Source organism: Propithecus coquereli, unplaced genomic scaffold (genome assembly GCF_000956105.1).
Source record: "Propithecus coquereli isolate 6110/MARCELLA unplaced genomic scaffold, Pcoq_1.0 Scaffold128, whole genome shotgun sequence".
Classification (NCBI taxonomy): domain Eukaryota; kingdom Metazoa; phylum Chordata; class Mammalia; order Primates; family Indriidae; genus Propithecus; species Propithecus coquereli.
This window is the reverse complement of record NW_012136969.1, coordinates 1,400,211-1,423,018: the sequence shown is the minus strand read 5'-3', so window position 1 is coordinate 1,423,018 and position 22,808 is coordinate 1,400,211. Positions and strand designations below refer to the sequence as shown.

The 22,808-nt window shown below is 46.1% G+C and overlaps 1 protein-coding gene across 1 annotated transcript in view; it reads left to right on the top strand.

Annotated features, from left to right (window-relative positions):
- The window catches only part of ANKS6 (ankyrin repeat and sterile alpha motif domain containing 6), a 58,177-nt gene that overhangs the window by 17,179 nt on the left and 18,190 nt on the right, over positions 1 to 22,808 (top strand). The window contains exons 7-12 of the mRNA XM_012638289.1: positions 679 to 871; positions 1,661 to 1,710; positions 4,355 to 4,558; positions 7,097 to 7,250; positions 9,372 to 9,541; positions 19,985 to 20,168. Coding sequence (XP_012493743.1) covers positions 679 to 871; positions 1,661 to 1,710; positions 4,355 to 4,558; positions 7,097 to 7,250; positions 9,372 to 9,541; positions 19,985 to 20,168 — 955 coding nt within the window. The remainder of the gene's footprint in view (positions 1 to 678; positions 872 to 1,660; positions 1,711 to 4,354; positions 4,559 to 7,096; positions 7,251 to 9,371; positions 9,542 to 19,984; positions 20,169 to 22,808) is intronic.

The window sequence follows — 22,808 nt, the reverse complement described above, 5'->3', positions numbered from 1 at the left end:
ATTCCTTTCATGGCCGTTGCTTGCTCAAGCCTCTGGGTCCTTTCTCACAGTATTGTTCACACAGCTCCCTTCATTCTGCTCTTACTGCTGTCTCCGCAGGCCAAGCCCTCACAGACTTCCCCTCGTGGCTCTGCAGTAACCTCCGAGAGGTCGTGGTTTATAAGGATCCCCCAGGGGCAGCACCTGTCCTCTCTCTAGGTGGGGAGGGATCAGCTACAGGAGCAGATGGCCCAGACCTTGGTATAGACACCTGGACAACATGACACTTCTCATGTTGTCACTGGAGTGGGAGGAAGGAAGTTATGGTAGACGTTAAGGAGTTTGGAGCTGCCTCTGTGTCCATCTGTCTGTCCCTGTCTCACTGTAAGACCTCAAATAAGTTAGCACTCCTTATCTGGGTCTCTGTTTCTCAATCTGTGCAATGAGGAGATTGATTAGAGGAGGGACAGCAAATAGAGTTCAGTGCCACCTTCAGTCTATTGGAAATGACTACTGGAGGGCCAGGTCAGGAAGGATTTAGTGAGCACCCATGGCTTATTGGGAACAGGTGCTGTGGTCGATTGGTAATGCCTGCCTGGGGCCAAGGCAAGGGGAGGACAGGCAGGTGTGAAGTATATTCACCATCCCTGGACCAGGCAGGTCCTGGAGTGTGACCTCTGCTCTGTGTTCCCTTGGCAGTCCTGGTGGAACCGAATGTCCAATCGTTTCCGAAAGCTCAAACTGATGCAGACGCTGCCCCGCGGGCTGTCTAGCAACCAGCCTTTGCCTTTCTTTGATGAGCCTGCTCTGGACTCCACAATGAGGGCAGCCCCCCAGGACAAGACAAGCCGCTCTGGGCTCCCCGATGCAGCCCACATGACCAAAGACAATGGTAAGAAAAGGCTGCTTGTGTGGTAGAATTTCCAGAATGGTATGAATCTTAGAAAACCAACTCTGCCCTCTGTCCTACCTGCTGGGCTGATGTCAGGGGCGAGATGATGTTGGAACGTGATACTGAAGCAGAGTGGTCTGCTGGAGAGGAGATGTAGGCAAGAACATACCTGCGCTGGAAGTGATGGGATGGGGAGGCACTGGCCAGGGGCAAGGGCCCAGGTTCCTGTGCCACACTCCTTGCCAAGGGACCCCAGGCCAGCCAATGCCTCTCTGTTGCCTTTGACAGGTTTTCCCCACATGTCAAATGTGATTGGTCTGTGGCACTAAAAGGACCTTGAAAATAGAATGAGTTACCTGGGGTGGGGGGCACAGGTACTGAGCTCCCCACCACTAGAGGTATTCAATAGATTGGATAACTTTGCCAGTTTGCTGGAGGAGATTCCTATACTGATTGGAAAATTGATTAGATAAGATCCTTCTAGCAGTCAGATTCCCCGTATCTGGATGAGCTCCTCTGGCACCACTCTCTGAGACAGACTATCGAGCTGGGTGCAGCACTGTCTGACCCAGCACGGCAGTGGTTTATGGAAAAGCTGAAAACACACTCTGAGCTACCTTTTAAATGATTTCTTTCTATTAAAATATTGAATACCAATTATTATTAAATATTTAATCACCCAGGGGAGTTGGTTTTCCAGGATGAAGGCTGCCCTAGTCACTCATCCTCATGTCATGGACACGCTGGGCGTGGGGGGTTCATTTCAGGAAAATTCCATTTGTCTCTCAGGTCCTGGGAGCACGAGAGGAGAAAAGGAGGATGCGTTATTGACAACCATGGTGAGTTGTGGGGCTTTTCTAAGAGCATTGTAGGTCCCTGCCAATCAGTTGATTGATTTACAAGGAGGGTTGTGGGCGTTTGTCTTTGTGGTGGTCACAGAAAGGGTTGATGCTCAGAATGTGTAACAGTGGGTTCACCTCTGGCACCAAGGACTAGGAACAGATGCCAGCCCCAAACTGTGGGTAATGCTGTGCTGGTGCTTGGCAGCCAGGTGCCAGCCCTGGTCCTGTTCTCAGGGAGGCAGGGGCATTGAGGGAGGAATTGAGGGGCAGCATCAGACATGGAGACTCACCCTTTGGGGTCTGGAGAACCAGGAGGAAAGGAGTCAAAGAGGAGAGCATATTTCCAGCCCAGGAGAGGCCTCAGTTTCCTCATCTATAATCTAGATATGTATCAGGATTAGGTTCAGCTAGGAGTAACAGAACTTCCCCAGATAACAGTGGTATAAACAAGATAGCAGCTTATTTCTCTGAAGTAAATAAAGTTCAGGATTAGTATAAGCCTCCATGGAATTAGGGACCTAGATTCCTTCTACCCGTTGGTACCCCCACGTGGCTTCCATTCCTGAGGTTACCTCTCGGTCCAAAATGGCTGCCAGAGCTCTGGCCATTATTGCCTCATTCCAGCCCACAGGGTAGAGGAGGGGAGAAGAGGTAGCCATGGGCACGTGCCAGCTATCCTTAAAGACATTTCCTTTGAACTGCCACATATTACTTCTAGTTATAGCAAAGCGGCCAGAAATCAGCCGTATGGCTACATCATGCTGCACAAGAAGCTGGAAAACAAAGTCTTTGTTCCAGGTGATCGTGTGCCCATCCAAACATCAGAGGTGTCATTTCTGAGGAAGATGTGGAAAGTAGATATTGGGGGACAGTTGGCAGGCTCTGACTTGGGGAATGATATCCCTCATGTTTATGGCTTTTAAATGAGATCATTCCCAGAAAGTTTTTTAGCATGCCTGGCCCCAAATAATCTGTGCTGTGTGACCTTGGATGTGTTACCTCACCTCTCTGGTCTTCGTGGTCCTCTCCTCTGAAATGAGAGCCTAATGGTTAAAGTTGTACTTGAAGCCCTTTAGCGTGAAGCCCCCTACACTGGCCAGCAGAGGGCAGTATTGGCGAGGACAAAGGAACAGAGGTCCTCCCTGGAAGGCAGCAGCAGGGGCAGGCACTGCAGAGCCCTGCACGGGGTCCTGGCGGATCTGCCCTCCGCACCCTGCCGTGCCAACAGGTGTAAACCGATAGTTCTAACACCGACTGCGGGAGCTTGTGCTGCCCCGCATTTGAGCGTGTTATTAAATAGCAATAATTATTTTTGGTATGAAGACAGAAATGCTATTATAGAAATTTTGGAAGATGCAGTAAAATATAAAGAAGGAAAATAAATTCACCCTTGATCACACACCCAGGGATAATCATGGTTGGCATTTTGTGGTATATATCTTTTGAGTGTGTTTTCTGAGCAATTTTTTTAGCATCTATGAATATGATATCGTGTTATATATAAAAATAGCAAATGCTGCAGCCCTCACTAAGTCCCAGGCATTATTCACGGCACTTTACATATATCAACCCATCGCAGCGCGTAAGACTCTTACCCGGGGGACTGAAAATGCCCATCCATGCTGAGTTTGCAGCTGTGAGTCAGTCCAGCCCCTCATTTGCTGGGTAAGGCTGTGGAGGTCCAGAGGGACAGCACTTGTCTTGGAAAGCAGGACTGAGCCAGGTGGCAGCCCTGACACCTGCATTCCCGCCCTAACAAGCTCTGCCCCACCTGCTTGTGTCCTCTAGAGGGCGCCAGTCCACCCCACTGATGGGCATGTGCAGCCATCGGTGCGGACATACCCGCCTGCCTGGCTCCCGAGGCGGGTTTAGCTGTGGGATGCCCGTCCCCACAAAGCACCATCTGGCACAAAATTCACTGTCTTTTCTTAATTAAGGTGAGCATGGATTGTGTGGATGCTTTTCTTTGATGATCTAGCAGTCATCACTGTGTGGGTTTCATACTGACCCCCAAATCACATTTTCAAAGTTTAAAATTAGATTACAGTTGGAACTGTGGGCAGGAGGCGTGGCTGAAGTGGGCTGGGATGTGGTGGGCTGGGGAGGGAGCGTAGCTGGGCCCAGCCCTCATCCCTGCCCCTCCTCCTTCAGCCCCGAGGCCACTCTTGCTGGTCTCCTGGCAGCTCTGCACCCGGTCCTGCTCCTCCCCAGGCCTCTCTGCATTGTGTCCCCTCATGGGTCTGGAATGCCACACTCCGTGCTCACGGGCCAGCTTCTGGCTGAGCGTGGTGCCCTCCCAGGTGTGCTCCACCTGTGGCAGGGTGTGCTCTTCTGTGCTCTCCCGGCTCCCCTGCCTCAGCCTCGCCCGGTGGCACACCAGCGTCACCCGCTCTCCTCAGCTCTCAGTCCCCTCTGCCCTGCCCTGATCTTGCCACTCTGACAGACCCAGCAGGAGCCCGAGCTGGGGCACAGCAGACGTGGCGTTGCTCAGTTGCTGGGAGGAGAGCCGAGAATGCCCGGGGCTCCCAGCTTGGAGGGACAGGTGGTGGTGCCCTGCCCAAGAAGCAGGAAAAGCCTGGAGTCTGTCCCCAGAGCCGGGAGCCCTCTTGGGCTCGTCTAACCCCCAGCCTGTCTTTTTCAGCTTCGAAACGGAGCCCCCTTCACCAGACTCCCGAGTGACAAGCTGAAGGCAGTCATCCCCCCCTTCTTACCCCCTTCCAGTTTTGAACTGTGGAGCTCTGATCGGTCCCGGACCTGCCACAATGGGAAGTCAGATGCCATGAAGACTGTGCTGCCCCAGAGAGCCAGCAGGGGCCACCCTGTGGGCGGCGGGAGCACAGACACCGTAAGTGGTCCATGTTGTCACACCTCACTCACCGAACCAGAGATCACTGTGTTTCAGGCAGAGAGACTTCACACCAGCCAATCCAGAGGGGTCGCAGCTTATTTTTTCTTTTGAATGAGTGATGAAGCCCTACAAAGCAACTCAAAATGTTGGGGTGGGGGGAACATCTGTCCCCTCTGGAACCCTGGAGCTCCAAGGAACCCAGTTTGAAGACCCAATCTATCTAATCCAAACTTCTCTTTAGTAGATGAGGAAACTGGGACCCAGAGAGGGGGAGTAAGTTGCTGACGATCACCAGGCAGGCAGGGGTGAGCCTGGGACCAGAAATCAGGTTCTTGGCTTTTAATCTGTGACAAGAGTAGTGTTCTAGGAAGCAACCATGTGCACTATTGGTGTTTTCTTGCACACACAGGGAGCATGACTTCTGTCCTTCTGACCACAGAGGTTTCTAATTCCGTGGCCTTGGTGTGTGTGTATGGAGGCAGTCCTGTCAGTGGGCAGATTATCGCTGTAGGTGTAGCCTGTGTCTATACAGCAGATGCAGTGAACCCAAGGCCCTGCTGTGCTGGGTGACTGTCTGTAGGATGGGGCTGACCCCCGTACTTGCTGCTGCCTCCAGCTGTCGTAATGTCAAATCGATAGTGGGAGACCCAGAGCCTGGCACTAGAGACGCTCTTGAAACAAGCAGGACGGGTTTGCGTTTAGTCCACTGCTCTCGGTCAGGCAGGAATGTAGAAGGAGTTGTAGAACCACCCCTGAAACTTCTTCCATGGCCACATTTTCTTGAGAATTCAACTAACCCCAGAGGGACAGAACATCACCACCTGCTTCATTTGCTCAGTGAACACTCCCTGAATCCCGCCTCCATGTAGCCCAGTCAGCTGACACTGCCCCAGAGGTGGCCACGGCAAAGACACAGGCACAGAACATGAGGCAGGGAGCAGGGTAAGGGGTGTCCTGGGAGCACCAGAGTTGATTGTGTGTGGTGGTGCAATCAGGAGAGGCCTCCAAGAAGAGGTGACATCTGAGTGAGCTGGGATTCACAGGCCGTGGAAGAGCTTGTTCCCCAGTGCGGAGCAGGCAGTGGCATCCCAGGTAGAGGAGCGAGGACGTGTGTGCAAGGCCTTTGCTGGTGTGCTCTGTCTTGCTCACTCAGCAAATAGACCTCATTCTGGGTCCCAGGGATCTACCACTGTCCCTCCCTCAGGGGAGCCCACAGTGGGGTTCTGATGAGGGAACCTTTGCTTTAGTTTCCCGTAGGTGCTGTAATATATTGCCACAGACTGGGAACTTAAAATGACAGAAATGTATTCTCTCTAATGGTTCCGCAGGCCGCAGTCTGAAATCACGATGTTGGCAGGGCCACACCCCCTGCACGGAATCCGGGAGAGGATCTGTTTCTTGCCTCTTGTAGCTGCTGGCTCTCGGCTTCCCTTGGCTGGTGGCTGTGTCACTCCAGTCCCTGTTTCCGTGGTCACATTGCCTCCTCTTTGTGGAAATTCCCTTTTCTAAAGATGCGTGCGATTGCGTTTAGGGCCCACTGGCAAATAAGAATAAGCTCCTTCTCTCAAAATCCTGAACTTAAGCACATCTTGGGCAAGCGCATGTAAGACGATAGTCCCTCTCTTGCCTTCTGAGCTGATATTCAAAGATTCTGGGATTAGGACACAGACTTATCTTTTGGGGACCACAATTCAGCTGGCTACAACCTTTGGTCACATCTACTGGGTGCCTTCTCTGTGCTGAGGCCAGAGCTGGGGGCAGAGGATACATATGGCAGAGAACAAAGTCCCCATGGAGATGACAGTCCTCAGAGGAATCAGACACACAGGCGACCCACAGCAAATGTGCACTCTCAAGTTGAGACAAGGGTTGCAATGCGAACAAACTAGGTGCTGGATGGAGCACACGGGCAGGAGGGAGCTGGCCCTGACTGCACAGGGATGGGCATTGTCAGGAAACCCAAAGGAGTTCAGTGTGACTGTGACGGCAGCAGTACAGGTAGCAGGGAGGGTGGCGAGGTCGGGTCAGGAGGACCGGAGCAGGAACATCGTGCAGGGCCAGAGGCGCTGGGAAAGGCTCCAGAAGGATGTGGGGAGGAGAAGATGCAGTCCAGGCGCAGGGACCGGCAGGGCAGCATCACGGAAGCAGGCTTGGGGTGTGGTCTCTGGGCCATGCTGTGCTGAGGGGGCTGGACTTTGTCCTGGTTGGGGTGAGACTTCTGGGCTTTGTCAGCATATGATGCCGTCAGGGTTCTTTTCTGGAAGGCACTGGAGCTGAGTGAGACTGACAGCAGGGTGACCCACGGGAAACGACGTGGGGGGGCTCGCCTGAGCTAATGGGCAGGTGGTCAGCAGGTAGACACAGCTCTGTGCCTTAGGGACTCCTGACAGGCTGAGCACTGCGCAAAGACGCGCTGGGCGGGGTGCGCTTCGGCTGGGGGTGCACCTGAGGAGCTCAGGGTCCCTCCTGCTGCCGTCCTGCACAGCTGGAGGGAGGAGCACGACCCTAACCACCACACCCACCTTACTCTTGCAGGCTCCAGTCAGGCCCGTTAAGTTTCCAAGTCTCTCCAGAAGCCCAGCCTCTCCTGCCAGTTCCGGAAACGTGAACCACTCACCCCATTCCTCAGGCGGCTCCAGCGGGGTAGGGGGCGTAAGCAGGCACGGTGGGGAGCTGCACAGCCGCTCAGGTGGGTAGCTGGCCGTTGCCCGTAGGAGGTGGGACGACCCCTTGGGGCTAAGGGGTGAGCTGCCCCTGTGTCAGTCTACAAATAGTCCCAGAAATGACTGGCACACAGGCACGTTCTCCTTGATGTGGCTAAGGAACTTTGCAGTGAATTCACACTTCAGAGTTTCTTTTGTGCATTTTCTTGGGCGTGCAGGTGGATGGAGAGGGAAGAAATAAAGTCCACAATTCCTTTTTCCTTTTAAAGTTTTATAGGAAATTAAGAAAAATGCATGCCGTTTTCATGGTGTTTAAAATCTCTGAAGGGGCTGGGTGCGGTGGCTCAAGCCTATAATCCCAGCACTTTGAAAGGCCAAGGCAGGAGCATCACTTGAGGCCAGGAGTTTGAGACCAGCCTGAGCAACATAGTGAGACCCCATCTCTATTTTTTTAAAAAATTAAAATAAAAAATAATAAAATCCCTTGAGGCTAAACCTTAGAGAGTTTTTCATTCTGCCCCTTTATTGAACAGATGAGAAAACTGAAGCTCAGAGTAGGCAAGAGATTTGCTTATGGTCACACAGCAAGGTGGTGGCAATTAGGTCTCACACCAGAGTGCCCAGAGTTATTTTGAGCTTACAGCATACTTTCTGATCCTCCCCAAGTTCATCCAGGATTAACCAAAGCCCGCTTTTCAGGAAGGCCACCCTGTTTGTTGTTGGAAAAGCTTTAAGCCAGACAAGCCAAAATGCTAAAACAAGGTATAATCTCACCCACTGGGGATCAGCATTAACACTTTGGTATATGTTTTGCAAAGTGTCTGTATACATATTATAAATATTTATAAAAAGGAATAATAATTTATCGAGCACTTAGTATATGCGAAGTACAATGCCAAGCCCTTTAAATGAATTATCTCTTTCAGTCCTCTGACAGCCTGTGAGGTTATCGTCTTCCCTTTACAGATGGGGGAGCCAGGGCTCAGGACAGTTAAATAACTCACCCAGGGTCTCACAGCTGTTAAGTAGCAGAGCCAGGACTCGAATCCGGGCAGCCTGACTTACTAAGCTGTGAACTGCTCTGTAACTTGATTTTTCCTTTTTCCACACACTGCTAGATTGCAAGAACCTTTTTTTGTCAATGTGCATATAGCCACCATCCACAGCATCTTTTTAATAACCAAACAGTATTCCATTTATATGAGGCTTCACAGTTTAATTTAACCAATTCCCTGTTGTTGAACACTAAGGCTGTTCCTAGATTTTGGCTCTTGTAGGTAATGCCTCCCTAAGTAATGCCTTCATGCCTCCAGATTTGCCTCCTTGTTCAGTGATTTCCATACATAAGTCCCCTGGAGTCAGGACAGCAGAGTTTGTGGGTTTGCCTATTTTTGAGGCTTTTGATGTGTTTTGCCCTCCAGAATGGCTCTGTTTATACATGTGAAGTATTTATAGCAGTGCCCGGCACATAGTAAATCCTCTGTAAATATTAGTTGTTAGTGTCCTCCCTCGAGCATCCCCCAGCCCTGGGTATTGCCACTTTCTTCCTCCCTTTTATGACAATTCAAGGTTACCAGTAGATGTGGGTAAGCAGGGAGCGGGAAAGTGGCAATCGGGATCCAAAGAAGCAGACCACCCTGAGTCTTACGGAGTTAGGAATTTATTGACTCAATTGTGGGAGTAGCTGGGGACATAAAGGTCCCAAAGGGAGAGTCAGACAGTGAGGGACAGTCACTGACTAGCCCTCCTGAAACTGGTGCAGTTGGACGAGTCAGCCCAAGCAGCCGTCGGCCAGCACTGCAGAGGGGCTGCTGCAGGAGTCTGGGGCAGGGTGTTGCACTGTGCCTGGCAGGGGCTGGCACGAGCCAGTGTGGCACAGGGAAAGCGAGGGTGGACTGGGTCTTGCCCACACTGCCTCTTCCCTGCCTCTTACTATGACGTCTTCGCACTATGGTGTTTGCTGCCTGCTGTCCACCTTCCAGTTCTCAAACAGAGTTCTCGTGTGGTCAACCCTGGCCTGGAGCCCCTCGGGGAAGGGAGTCTGGGAGACGTGATCTCAGCCCAGCCAGCACAGGGCAGCCCTCCACCCCTGTGTTGGAGGGAGCACTCTGTGCCCATGGAGCTCATCTCTGTTTCTGTCTCCTCAGGTGGCAGCATAGACAGCGTATTGTCCCAAATCGCTGCCCAGAGGAAAAAAGCAGCCAGATTATCTGAGCAGAAGTCCAGCCATCGGTCAAGTCCTGTGGGACCAGCGCCAGGGTCCAGCCCGTCTGAGCTTCCAGTCTCCCCTGCAGGTGGCAGCATTCCCGGTGGCAAGGTGCTTATTCTGCGTTGACTCCCCCTACTACACTCACAGATTCTGTCCTAACATGGCCACGTGCCAGGGAGCACAGGCGGTTCCTTAGTCGTGGGACAGGACGAAAGGCAGGCCCCTTCCAGCCAGCCATTCCTGGGCTTCCTGAGAGGGCTGGATCAGTCTGCTGCTTGTACTCACCTCCTTCCGAATCTCCAAGAGAGAGGACGGGGCACTGAGGTGCCATGGACTGCCAGGGTGTGCACCCGCTTCCTGCAGCCCTGAGGGTCATCCAGCCTCACTTTGCACACATTTGTTCATTGATGAGAGCAAAAGAGTTAAGAGCATGGGTTCAGCAGCAACCGCCTGGGTTCAAGTCTCAGCCCCACACTTTGCATGGGGCCTGGCACAGGGTGAGCCTGTGTCAGTGTCAGCTGTCGCTGTTGGCAGCATCGTTAGTCTCTGTTGTACCTCTACCTCACTCACCCGTCCTGTGCCTCATTGGAGCACTGCCAGCAGTGAGCATCCCACCGTGAACTGAGGGATTTGGTGACCACTCGTTGTTACAGAGAACACGAGCATCACACCTTAGTGTCACGGGCTGTTGTGGGGAAATGGGGATCCTGTGGGGGCACAGGTGGGGGTCCCTACCCAGGCTGAGTGCCATCTGAGTAGGCCTCTGAAGGACGAATGAGAAGCCAGGTGAAAGAGTTGGGGTGGGCCAGGGGTGTTGGTGAGACTGCACCAGGTGAGGGAACAGCTTGTGTAGTGCTCCAGGGGCGAGAGCACGGCAGGGGGGAGCTGATGGGAGGTCACGGACAGGACAGAACCCAAGCCTCCCCCGCCAGCTTTTTGGACCATTCCTCCTTTAATGCAGCCAGTGAGTAGTCAGTCCTTCGTCAGCGTCTCTGGAATACACACTGCATGAGAAACACCGAATGCCTCTCCGGAATGGGAAGTCTTTTAGTGTCTCTGGATTCTGCCTTTCCGCTTCCTGAACCCCTTTGCCTTGGTTGGTTTATGGAGTGAGCCCCCAAAGTGTGGGTTCTCAGTTGTGAGTGGGAATGAGTTCCTCCACCCAGTGGCCCCCAGGGCCCCCTCATAGTTCAGCCTAGCGCAGTTCCTCCTCTGAGGGGACCCAAGTCCAGGTACAACCTTCATCATATTTCCTAGATGTCTTCAGGTTTCTCCCTAAGAGAAGTCAGGCCACAGCCAGCTCCATCCCTAGGCCTTTGCCCGTCAAAGAAGTACCTTCAGGGATCTATGTCTTAATGCATGTATGAGAAAGAATCTTTATTTTCTGCCCAACCATGGTCGGTTACAAAACTCTTTTTGTTATTCAGAGTTCCTTATGCAACAGGACCTTCATAATTAGGTTCCTTTTACAATTTAGGTCCCACAACAGTTTTTCTCTCCCTACACATTAGCTTAATTTCCGTTATGTTACACAAAGTTATTTGTGTAAAGGACCTATATAATTAAGTTCCTTTTAGAATTTAGCTGTAGAAAAAAAAAGACACTACTGATACTTCGATATATATATTTTTATCAGTTAGTAAGAATTTATATAATTATTGTATTTCTGTTTTTGTCTTTGCTTCTAGGAAACTCAGAGCTACTCGTTAAGTCTGCCAGTCTAAGGGTGTGATATAGTTTTTTTTTCTCTTTGTTGTCTAAAATTTTCTGTTTCATTCTGATGATTTTTATCAATGTGTTAGATATTATTAGTGTCCTTAAATTGGTGTTGGAAATAGGCAGGCATCTAAGTTATAAATTATATTAACTATTACCTCACTTGGATGTATCTGTCACATATAATCTATATATAAGCATAATCTGATGAAGGGAAATTATGTCAAAAGATGCATTCAGGAAACCATAAACTAGGGAAACCATCCATTTCAATGATCACCTGATATCATTAATGTAATAATATGCTGTGACCTTGGAGAGCTATTTAAAAATTCAGATTTCTGGGTTCCACCCCAGCGTAACTGAATGAGACTCTCAGGGTAGGGTCTGGGGAATTTGTTTTCCCCGCAGAGAGTCTATTGCAGCCAGCCCAGCCCAGGGCTGTTAGAAGCCACTGCCCCTAAATCAAAGGACACAAGTGGGTTTTCTGTCCCAGCAGTGAAATAGAGCCATGAAGTGCTTTTCAAAGACTCCCTTAGTAAGAATTAGAAATTAGTATTCAAAATATGAGCCTCCCGTATCTGGTTTTTGTACTTTGCTTAAAACAAGCAGCTCAGTGTAGTGGTGGAATATTCACAAGGCATGGTGTCTAGAATGATCGTGCGTTAGTGTGAAATGAGCCTTAGGAGACACAGAATGGGTGGAGTTAAAATGTGCACCAACACTTCTCAGATCTTTGGGGGCCCAGAAGGCCCACTAGATAGAGCAGCTTTTTATTCCCACCCCAAAACTCAGTATTTCAAACAAAAAACATTTATTTAGCTTGTGCATCTGTGGGTCAGCGGTTTAGTCTGGACTTAGTGAGAAGTTCTTCTGATCTGGGGGGATCACTGATACGTCTGGCTGTTGACTGGAGTGGCCAAGACGACTTGGCCATGCGTGTCCACAGCAAGCATGGGCATGTTCTCATGGCAACGGCTGAAGGTGTGAGTTGAAAACCAATCAAGTAGTTTAAGCAAGTCAATATGCCCACCGTGGGAGAGTGCACAGAGATACAAAGCAAAGGGTATGGATCCAGGGAGGGCTGGTGATGACGTCCTAGTCTGCCACACCAGAGATAGAGAGAACAGTTCACATATTTCAGAGAATCCCAAATAATCTTATATTTACCCAACCCTTCCCCAGTTACGCTGCCCATGTGGTCCAGAGTATCATGTTTCTTTGCTTTTGGCAAAGATCTGTTTTGTGGGAGTACACTAATTATCTCCTGCTTAATCAGAAATTGTATTTGGGAATGTCCTTCTTTATAGAAAGAGCAGAGGGAAGAGAGAAGAATTTATTAGTAATATAGGCAGCTTTTCGACAAAATCTTTCAAAACCTAAGAGAGGGACTTCTTTTTCCACACTGGAATATAGTTAGCTAGAAGGAGCATTAGAAGCTTAGTAGAAGGAAAGGTGTACCCATTTCCAGGCATAAAAACTACTTATCTTAGTCTCTACTGTACTATACAAGATGTCCAATTTTTAGCAAAAATTATAAAACGTACAAAAAGACAAGAAAACCGTACTCCGAAGAAACAAAGCAATCATTAGAATCAGACTTAGATAGGACACAAGTGTTAGATGGGGTATTTAAAATAACTGTGATTAATAATTTAAAGATACTAATGAAAAATATGAACAACAGGCAAGATCATATGAATAACTATTTCAGCAGAAAGATGGAAACTATAAGAAGGATTCCAGTGGAAATGCTAGAAATATAATAAGAAACACAGTATTAAGGATGAAGAATGCCTTTGACAGGCTCTTCAGTAGACTTGATGTGGCCAAGGAAAGAATCAGTGAACTTAAAGATAGGTCAGTAGAAATTACCCCAACTGAAACACAAAGAAAAGAGAAGTTAACAAACAAAAACAAAACAGAACACCCAGAAGTTGTGGATAATATCAAATGCTGTAGCATATAGGCAGTTGGAATCCTGAAGAAAAAGAGAGAGAGAGAATGGTAGAGCAGAAGGAATATTTAAAGAAATAATGTCTGAGAATTTCCCCAAATTAATGATAGATACCAAACTCCAGATCCAGGAAATTCAGAGAACACTAAACAGGATAAATACCAGAAAGAACATACCTGGTCTTATCATATTTAAACTACTAAAAACAAGACAAAGAAAATCTTGAAGGCAGCTTGAGAAAAATAGAAATTATAGAGACACAAAAAGAAAAATTACAGCAGACTTCTTTTCAAAAACCATGCAAATCAAAGACACTGTTGTGACATCTTTAAAGTGCTGAAAGAAAAAAACAGCTGTGTTGGCTCATAAAATGAGTTGGTAACTATTATCTCCTCTTCTAATTTTCTGCAAGAGATTATGTAGAGTTGGTATTACCTTTTCCTTAGAGGTTTGATAAAATTTGCCAGTAAAACCATCTGGGCCTGCCGTTTTCTCTTTTAGAAGGTTTTTAATTTTATAAAATAAATTAATATATATAGGACTATTCAGTTTATTTCTATTGGAGTGAGTTTTATATTTTGTATCTTTCAAGGAATTATTCCCTTTCATCTAAGTTGTTGAATTATTATAATTTTTTTTTGAGGCAGGGTCTTGCTTCATCACCCTGGCTGGAGTGCAGTGGTGAGATCACAGCTCACTGTCACCTCGAACTTCTGGGCTCAAGCAATCCCCCCACCTCAACCTCTTAAGTACCTAGAACTACAGGTGTGCACCACCATGCCTGGCTAATTTTTGTTATTTTTTTATTTTTAGAGATAGAGTCTTGCTATGTTGCCCGGGCTGGTCTTGCATATCAATCTTCCTGCCTCAGCCTCCCAAAGTGCTGGGATTACCGGTGTGAGCCACCAAGCCTGGCTCCTCTTTTCCCCTAAGATTGGGAGCAAGGATGCATTTTCATGACTAACAAGAAAAGAAATGGCAGACCAATAGCCCTTGTGAACATAAATATAAAACTCTTCATAAATATTAGCAAATCTAATCCAGTGATAAAAGGATAGTATAGTATTATACATTCTGACCAAGTAGATTTCATCCCAGGAATACAAATCTAGTTCACCATTAGAAAATCAATCAATGAGATTCACAATATTAGTAGACTAAAGAATAACATACAGAAAAAGCACTTAACAAAATTCTAAATTTGATCATTATTAAAACTCAGCAATCTAGGAACTGAGGGGAACTTCCTGAATCTGATATATAACATGTATGGCTAGCATCATACTTGATGGTAAAATAGTGCTTTCCCCCGAAGATCAGGAGCAAGGATGTTGTCTCTCACATCCAACTCTCTCAGCTTTATACTATAATAGAAACTATAACTAGTACAATAAGGCATGAAAAAGAAATAGAAGACCTACAGATGGGAAAGGAAGAAATAAAACTATCTCTACTTTTGGATGACATGATTGTCCATGTAGAAAATGCCAAAGAATCTGTACAAAAGCTCCAAGTATTAATAAGTAAGTTCAGCAAGGTGTCAGGATACAAGGTCAATATACAAAAGTCAGCTGCATTTCTGTATGCTAGCAATGAACAATTAGTATTAAAACCATTAGCATTTTTAAATTTGAAATTTAAAAAATACCATTTGTAATGCATTTGAAATGTATTATATGAAAATGAAAGACTTAGATATAAATCTAATAAAATATGTACAGAATCTATAAATTGAAATCTATAAAACACTGATAAGTCAAAGAAGCTTAAATGGGGAGGTGGTATTGTAAAGGAATCAGTTTTCTGCAATTTGATCTATAGATTCAAACCCCAATCAGAATCTCAGCACTGATAATAAATTTTATATGGAGATGCAAAGAAATTACAATAGTCAAAAGAATTACAAAACAAACAAAAAAGAAAGAAGACTCACACCACCTAGTTTCAGGACTTATCATAAAGCTACAGTGTAGCATTAGTGAAGGACAGATGCAGAGGTCAGTGGATCAGAATAGAGAACCTGGTTGGCTGATTTCTCTTTTCAAAGATGTAAAGGCAGGTCAGTGAAGAAAGGGTGGTCTTTTCACTGAAGAGTTCTGGAGCAATTGGATGTCCATATGCAAGAAAATTAATCTCCATGTGTACCTCACACCTAATGCAAAAATTAACTTGAAATGGATCACAGACCAAAATATAAAATGAAAAACTACAAAACTTCTAGGAGAAAATCTACATGACTTTGCATTTGCCAAGAATACAGTACCAAAAGCATGATCCTTAAAAGAAAAAATTGGCAAATTGGACTTCATCAAAGCTCAAATCTTTTGCCTTTCAAAAGACATCATTAAGAAAATACAAAGACAAGCCACATCATATATCTGACAATGGTCTTTTATCCAGAATAAATAAAGAATTCTCAAAACTGAGCAATAAGAACATAAACAACAAATTTAAAATGGGCAAAATATCTAAACAGATACTTAAAAAAGGCATATAGATGTCTAATATAAGCATATGAAGAAAGGTTCAACATCATTAGTTAACAGGAAAATGCAAATTAAACCCGTAATTGAGATAATACTTTATACCTATTAGACTGGCTTTAAAAAAAAAGGTATAGGTGCTGATGAGAATGAGAAACTACTAAAACTCCCATTCGTTGCTGGTAGGCATGTAAAATAGTACAGCCACCTTGAAAAGATTGGCATTTTCTCATAAAACTAAACATTTACTTACCATATGACCCAGCTATCTTACTCCTAGGTATTTACCCAAGTGAATTTTTACAGAACTTCTGTTCACACAAAAATCTGTGAATGTTTATAGCAATTTTTTTCATAATCACCCTAAACTGGAAACATCCCAAATGTTCTTCAGCAGGTGAATGGATAAATGAATTATGGTACATTCATGCAGTGGAATATTGATACGTGCAATTGCTTGAATAAATCCTGAAGGCATCGTGCTGAGTGAAAGAAGCCAGACCCAAAAGTCTACATATCGTATGATTCCATTTATATGATACTATGGAAAAGGCAAAACTATAGGGATATGTGGTATTCTGAAAGGCGTATTTGGTCTTCATCCCCATTTCCTGGCATACTACTCCTGAAATGCTCAGGGAATTGCCACAGCGATGTCTTTTTGTATGCTAATGAGTTGACTGGTGGCTGGAAGCCTCTAGGCAGCTGCTGGATGGGCGCTGGTCACCTCCAGGGAGGGGAAGAGGGGCTGAAGGTTAAGCTGATCATCAATGGCCAGTGGTTTAGTCAATCATGCCTATGTGATGAAGTGTCCCTAAAAGCACAAAAGGACTGTGTTCAGACAGCTTCCAATAGCTGAACACATGGAGATTCCTGGAGGGTGGTGCTCCCAGAGAGGACGTGGAAGCTCCATGCTCCTTTCTCCATACCTTTCCCTACGCATTTCTTCATCTGTATCCTTTGTAATATCTTTTTGATACTTTTAGTTTTTTAATTGACACATAATAATTATACATATTTATGGGGTACGTAGTGATGTTGTGATACATGTAATGTATAGTGATCAGATCAGGGTAATTAGTTGGCTACATCATCTCAAGCATTTATCATTCTTTGTGTTGGGAATATTCACTATCCTCTTTCTGTTAATAGCTATTGGAAACTATATAATATATAATCATTAACTATAGTTATCCTGCAGTGGTATAGAACACTAGAACTTACTCCTCCTATTGAGCTGTAAATTTGTATCCTTTAACAAATCTCTCCCTACCCTTATGTTCCTCCTACCCTTCCCAGCCTCTAGTATCCTCTGTTCTACTTTTTACTTCCATGAGATCAACTTTTTTTTAGCTTCCACATATGAGTGAGAACATGCAGTGTTTCACTTTCTATTCCTGGTGTATTTCATTTAACTGAATGTCCTCCAGTTCTATCCTGTTGCCAGGAATGAATGACAGGATTTCATTCTTTTTTACGGCTTAATAGTATAACAGTATAGTAGTATAATAGTATAACTATAAACTGAGTTCTGTGAGCTGCTCTAGCAAATTAATAAAACCCAAGGAGAGGGTTAGGGGAGTCCTAATTTATAGCCAATCAGAAGCACAGGTAAAACAACTTGGAGCTTTTAATTGGGTTCTGAAGTGGGGTGTAGTCCTGTGGGACTGAGCCCTAAACCTCTGAGATCTGACACTGTCTTCAGGTAGCTAGTGTCAGAATTGAATTGGAGGACACCCAGCTAGTGTCCACTGCAGAATTGATTGCTTGCTTGGTGTGTGGGTTAAAATCCCCACGTGTTTGGTCACAGAAGCCTTCTCTGTTGATTGTTGTGGGGTGAGAACATAGGAAAAACAGTTTGTTTTTTCTTCTATATCTATAGGATGGAAAATAGATCAGTTATTTGTATGGTTTGGGATTGGGGGAGAGATTAACTAGAAAAGGCTGGCATGCGGGAATTTGGGGATGATGGAGCTGTTCTGTGGTACTCTGTCGGCTACACAACCCTATGTGTTTGTCAAATCCCACAGAATTGTATATAGCTATTTTTATTATATGCATATTTAAAAAACAAAATCAACCAGTAACCAAAGATGGCATGCAGGCGATGACAAAGGATCTAACCGTGTTACAAATGAATGGCGTAAGCATGCTGTAAGTGGTGGAGGAGAAAACCATATGTTCAGTGGATACTGTAAAGTGAAGACAAAAAGTACTGCACACAAGCACTGTACTCTAGTCGATGCATTTTTTTTTCTTACCAGGCTATGGTTTAGTAATTCTGAGACCACTTTACATATGTATAATTTTTTTTACATACATGTACGCTTCACATATTTACTAGTGTTGAACAAATAAGTAAATACAATTGTTAGCCAGGTTCTTTCCTGTCAGATAGAATCAAAGGGGAAGTACTGGAATGAACCCCGTGGATGGCGGATTAAAGTCAGAGTTATCTATTTGAAGCAGTACGAATGCATGCTTTAAGAAATACATACTCAGAGTTGATAGATATGGGAGTAAGTGTGGCTGTGTGTGTATACATGGCTTAGTGTACATTCCTGTATTTCCTTGCTCTTTCCACTGAGAGGGCCTAGAAACAGTGACATCTCAGTAGCTGTGGGCAGCCTAGTGGCCATATTTTCATTTCTAAACGTCATTTTCTGATAAAAGAGACCTTGGAGGGCCTTGGAAAAGTGGTTTGTTCTACTGGGTTACTGAAAATACAAGATGATCCTAAAGTATTTTGTGGTGTCAGAAAGTAGGGAATGCTTTTAAAAAGAAAGAAAAGAAAAGAAGAAGAGGCATGTTGAAGGGACACAGGAGCCAGCCTGCAAGTCTCCCAATGGCCAAAGCTGGAACAATGAGCGACAACATAAATAACAATAGTATTGGATTATAGCCCAGGGAATGAGAAATATCCTGAACCCATACTGATACGAATAAATGATTGAGTAAATAAATGGGAAAGAAATAACAACTCTTCCATACAGAAGCATTCCAAATAATAAAGGCAGAAGGAATGAGCAAAATCGAGAATTACCCATTGGAACACCATGGTCATAATCGCTGCCTATGAGATCCACCAATGAGTGCTAAAATTAGTGGACCAAACCTAGGAAAAAAAAAGATATTTACCCTAATGTATTTCCTCCCAAATATTTATTAATTGTAAATGGAAAAATAGTAACTTTAAAATGGAGAAACCTGGCAGACAGCACCTTAACTAAGTGACCAAGGTTAATATCACCCAAAATCAGATTCCACGTTCCACACACCCCGGGTGTGATGCCCGGAGAAGGGCACATCACCTCTGCGGCAGTCGTCACACACATCATAAGCAAATCTAATTATGGGAAAGCATAAGGCAAACCCAAATTGAGGAGCATTCTTCAAAATACCTGACCAGGACCTTTCAAAGTGGCAAGGTCACAAAAGACAAGGGGCGACTGAGGAGCTGTCCCAGATCAGAGGAGGCGAAGGAGGTAGGACAGCTCCATGCAACGTGGGGTCTTGGAGCCCAGACCAGAATCAGGACATCAGCGGAGCAACTGGTGAAACTGAGTCAAAGCTCTAGTGTAGTTAACAGTGTCGCACTGACGTTAACCTCTTGGTTTTGATGATTGTCCTGTGGTTATGTAAGATGTTAATGTCTGAAGAAGCTGAGAGGGAGTGGGGAGGAGGGGACGAGTATATGCATACACAAAGAGTGCGATGCACACCATCCAGGGGATGGACACGCTTGAAGCTCGGACTTGGGTGGGGGAGGGAGGGCAAGTGCAACATATGTAACCTAAACATCTGTACCCCCATAATATGCTGAAATAAAAAAAAAAAAGAAGAAGCTGAGTGAGGGGTATATGAGAACTCTGTTCTATCTGTGCAACTCTTTTATATGTCTTAAAATTATTTCAATGTTAAAAGCATTTGTAAAAAAGCTACATCACCAAACAAAAGGGAAAAATAAGAAGTGTTCTTTGATGAGAAGTTTGGAAGTGACTGGTGTAGGACCACCGAGAGTGGAAAGGGCCTTTGTGCATCCGTAAGCAGCACTTACACTTTAGAGCTGGTTAACTGAGGCCCAGAGAGGTGAGGGGACGTGGCAGAGGACACAGTGCTAGTAGCTGTAGGGATGGGACTAGTACCTGGGTTTTCTGACTCATAATGTGCCACTTTTTGCATCTCACCCCCGTCTCTCTGCTCCAGGGGTGGATTTTCCTATAACTGTTTTAATAATGCTGTTTCTGCTTTGCATGTTTTTAAAAGTAGATTTCCTAGTCCTGGTTAAACATTGTGTTGAGTCAAATACCGCCCATGTTCCTGTTGTGGGTGTCTCTTTCATCATCTCTACTCTCCAGGTGATGGCTTATGTATTTGCCTTACTCTTCTCAGCAGAAACTGGAGACCAGCACAAGGCCTCCGTCCGGAACTTCCACTACCTCCAAAAGCACCTCCCCCACCCTCACGCCCTCCCCGTCACCCAAAGCGCACACAGCCGAGTCCTCAGTGTCCTCCTCCTCGTCCCATCGGCAGTCCAAGAGCAGCGGGGGCTCCAGCAGTGGCACCATCACGGACGAGGGTGAGTCCCCTGACGTCCTGAAGCCTGCTCCTCTCACCGTGGTGACCTGGCGGTGCAGAGCCGCAAGGGCCCCTAAGTGCCGGAAACAACCCAAGGCCGGGTTTTTTTTTTAATTTGAACAAACAGTTATGTCCCTTCTCTTCCCTGATCCTGTCTTGTATTTTTGTCTTTACTGTGCTAAAGGTATAGTGAAGTTCCCTCAAGTGGTTTTTGAATATAGGTGAGTTTTGTTTATATGCACAAACATACACCCATAGAAATGCTTCTCCAACACTTAAGTTACTTACTTTCCCTGAACCCTGTGCAAATCAGGGTTCTTGCAGTTGCAAATGAGGGACCCTCCACTCAAACTGATCCAAGGAAAAAAAAACTGTTAATTCATTGGCTCATGTGATGGGAGTGTCTAGGGTGTGCTTCACGCATGTCTGGATCCGCGTGCTTTAGGAGTGTTTTTCTCCAAATCTCAGGTAGGCTGTCTCCCAAGTGGTGGTGAGCAGCTGCAGGCTTCCTTTATCTTCCTACTGATTTTGCAACCCCAGCAGAAAGATGGCTACTTTCTCAGTAGGCCCAGCAAAATCCCAGGAGTAAAGGTCATTCATTGGTTTGGCTTGGCAAAATCTATAATGACTTGGGTCATTTGCCCGTCCTTGACTATCTCTGTGTCTGCGGAGAGGGAATGCATGGATCAGCCAGGCCTTGTGTGCCTTTGGAGCTGGAGCCGGGGTCTGACCTGCCAATGATGGGTGGATTAGAAGTGGGAGAGAAGTGGCTCCTCAAAGGAGAATTGAAGTTCTGTTTTCAGGAGGGCAGGGATGGATACTGGGCAAGCAAAAGCAGCAGATGTCCAGTGCAACCCGGAGAACCTGGGAACCTGCCTGTGTCAATCACAGGCCTCTCCCACTGGGATGATGAGGGAAGGAAGGCAAGTGGACGGTGGGGCAGGAGTGAAGGATTTGCAGTCAGGCCCCAGGAAAGATAAAGGAAGGTGAAGAAAAGAATCCCATCCTTTAAAACTGCACTCTGGTGGCTCATGGGAGCTAAGGGTCAAAGCAGAGAGGGAGTTTTGGTGAGAGAAGGGGCCCCAGGCAGGTGGAAATCAAGGAGTATAAGTCAGAGACGTACTGTGTGTATGGTCCTCACAACTCATTTGCAGGCAGCTCATTGCAGCTGCTAGGGAGGAGGGTGCTGAGCGGGTTCTGTCGATGCAAGATAAGTGAAAATCACCTGCCCAGGCTCCAGTCTGTGCTAAGTTGATAAATGTATGCTGCTGTTGGTATCCTCTTTATTTGGGGGCTGCTTTTATTGTCTTATGATATCCAGTGTGATCATTTATAAAGGCTTCAGAGATTCGCCAGCAGTCTCGTTCCTCCCTAGCCATGTTTTCTTCGTGGGGTCTTGAGTTCCCCACTCAGGAATTCTCCCCCCTTGGGGGTTGGTGGGGATCTAAGCTCCTAGGGGTTCGGTTGGGTGTTTGTGCCCCATCACTTTCCAGAAGAGTTGAGACAGTGGATGTGTGAATGGACGGCCCAGGCCCACTCTCTTTCCCTCGTTCATTATAGAAAACGGTTTGCAAAGCCCTAATTGGGATGAAAAAAGAAGACTCATAGTGGTTTCTTTTTAGATTAACTTCTCTGGTTTAGAAAGACTGGTTTTCCTTTCCAAGGTTCCTGGGTCCTGAGGCAGCAAGACCTTTGTCCTGTGGGCATAAGATTGTTCCCGGACAGGGGCTGCAATCTGTCCCCAAACAGCTATTCTTTATGGTCTTCTTCTGGGAAATGTGTGGCCCCAGAGGAGGATGGCATGCAGGCTCTTGCCCTGCCCCGTTTTTACACCTGTGTCCCCTTCTCTGGACTCCTGCTGGAAATGGTGAGGCCTGTGATAATGTCACCTTCTCAGCCTCCAGTTTGTTCTAGAAAGGCTTCCTCGGCAGTCACAGGGTGCTGAAACCCCTGCTGGGTGTTAAGATAGCTTATCAGGAGACAGACATAGTCAACATAATGACATTAGGCTGTTGTAACACAAATGAGTTCAAACCTGAGTTATCAACAAAGTGCAGTGCACCTTGGAAGGCTCCACCGGAGAGTGGGTTTTCTGGCTGGACCATGAGGCTGAGAAGAGACGGGCAAGTTGTGTGCCTGAGCTGATTGTTAAGTGTACAGGAAATGTCCAAGCTGGTTAGTAAACACAGCTGTTATCAAGAAGTTGCGTGAACTTATAATTAACTGAATTATATAAATATAAACAAAATGGTGTTATTTACTAATTTTTTAGTACATTTGACTATTATCTGTGCTCTTGAGGTTATTTCCATCCTTATATCTGCATGGCGTGAATACCGTATAATGATGTACACCCCCTGTGCATCTCTTCCCAGCTCCCCTTTCACGGACATTGTGTTCGTAGGTTGCAATTGGCCGCGAAGAGGGTATTTACCACCATGGAAATCAGCAAATGCCACCAAATAGGGCCTAATAGATTGTCTTGATGTAATCTAGACAGTGAGGGAAGATGTTAATAATGAAGATTAAACTTAAAAGTATGTTTTGTCTATCTCTTTGTTCGTGTAAACAAAACTATCAACCAACATTCATTCATGTTGGAACTACACTTCTTGGCTATGGATACAAGAGTAGGGCAAAA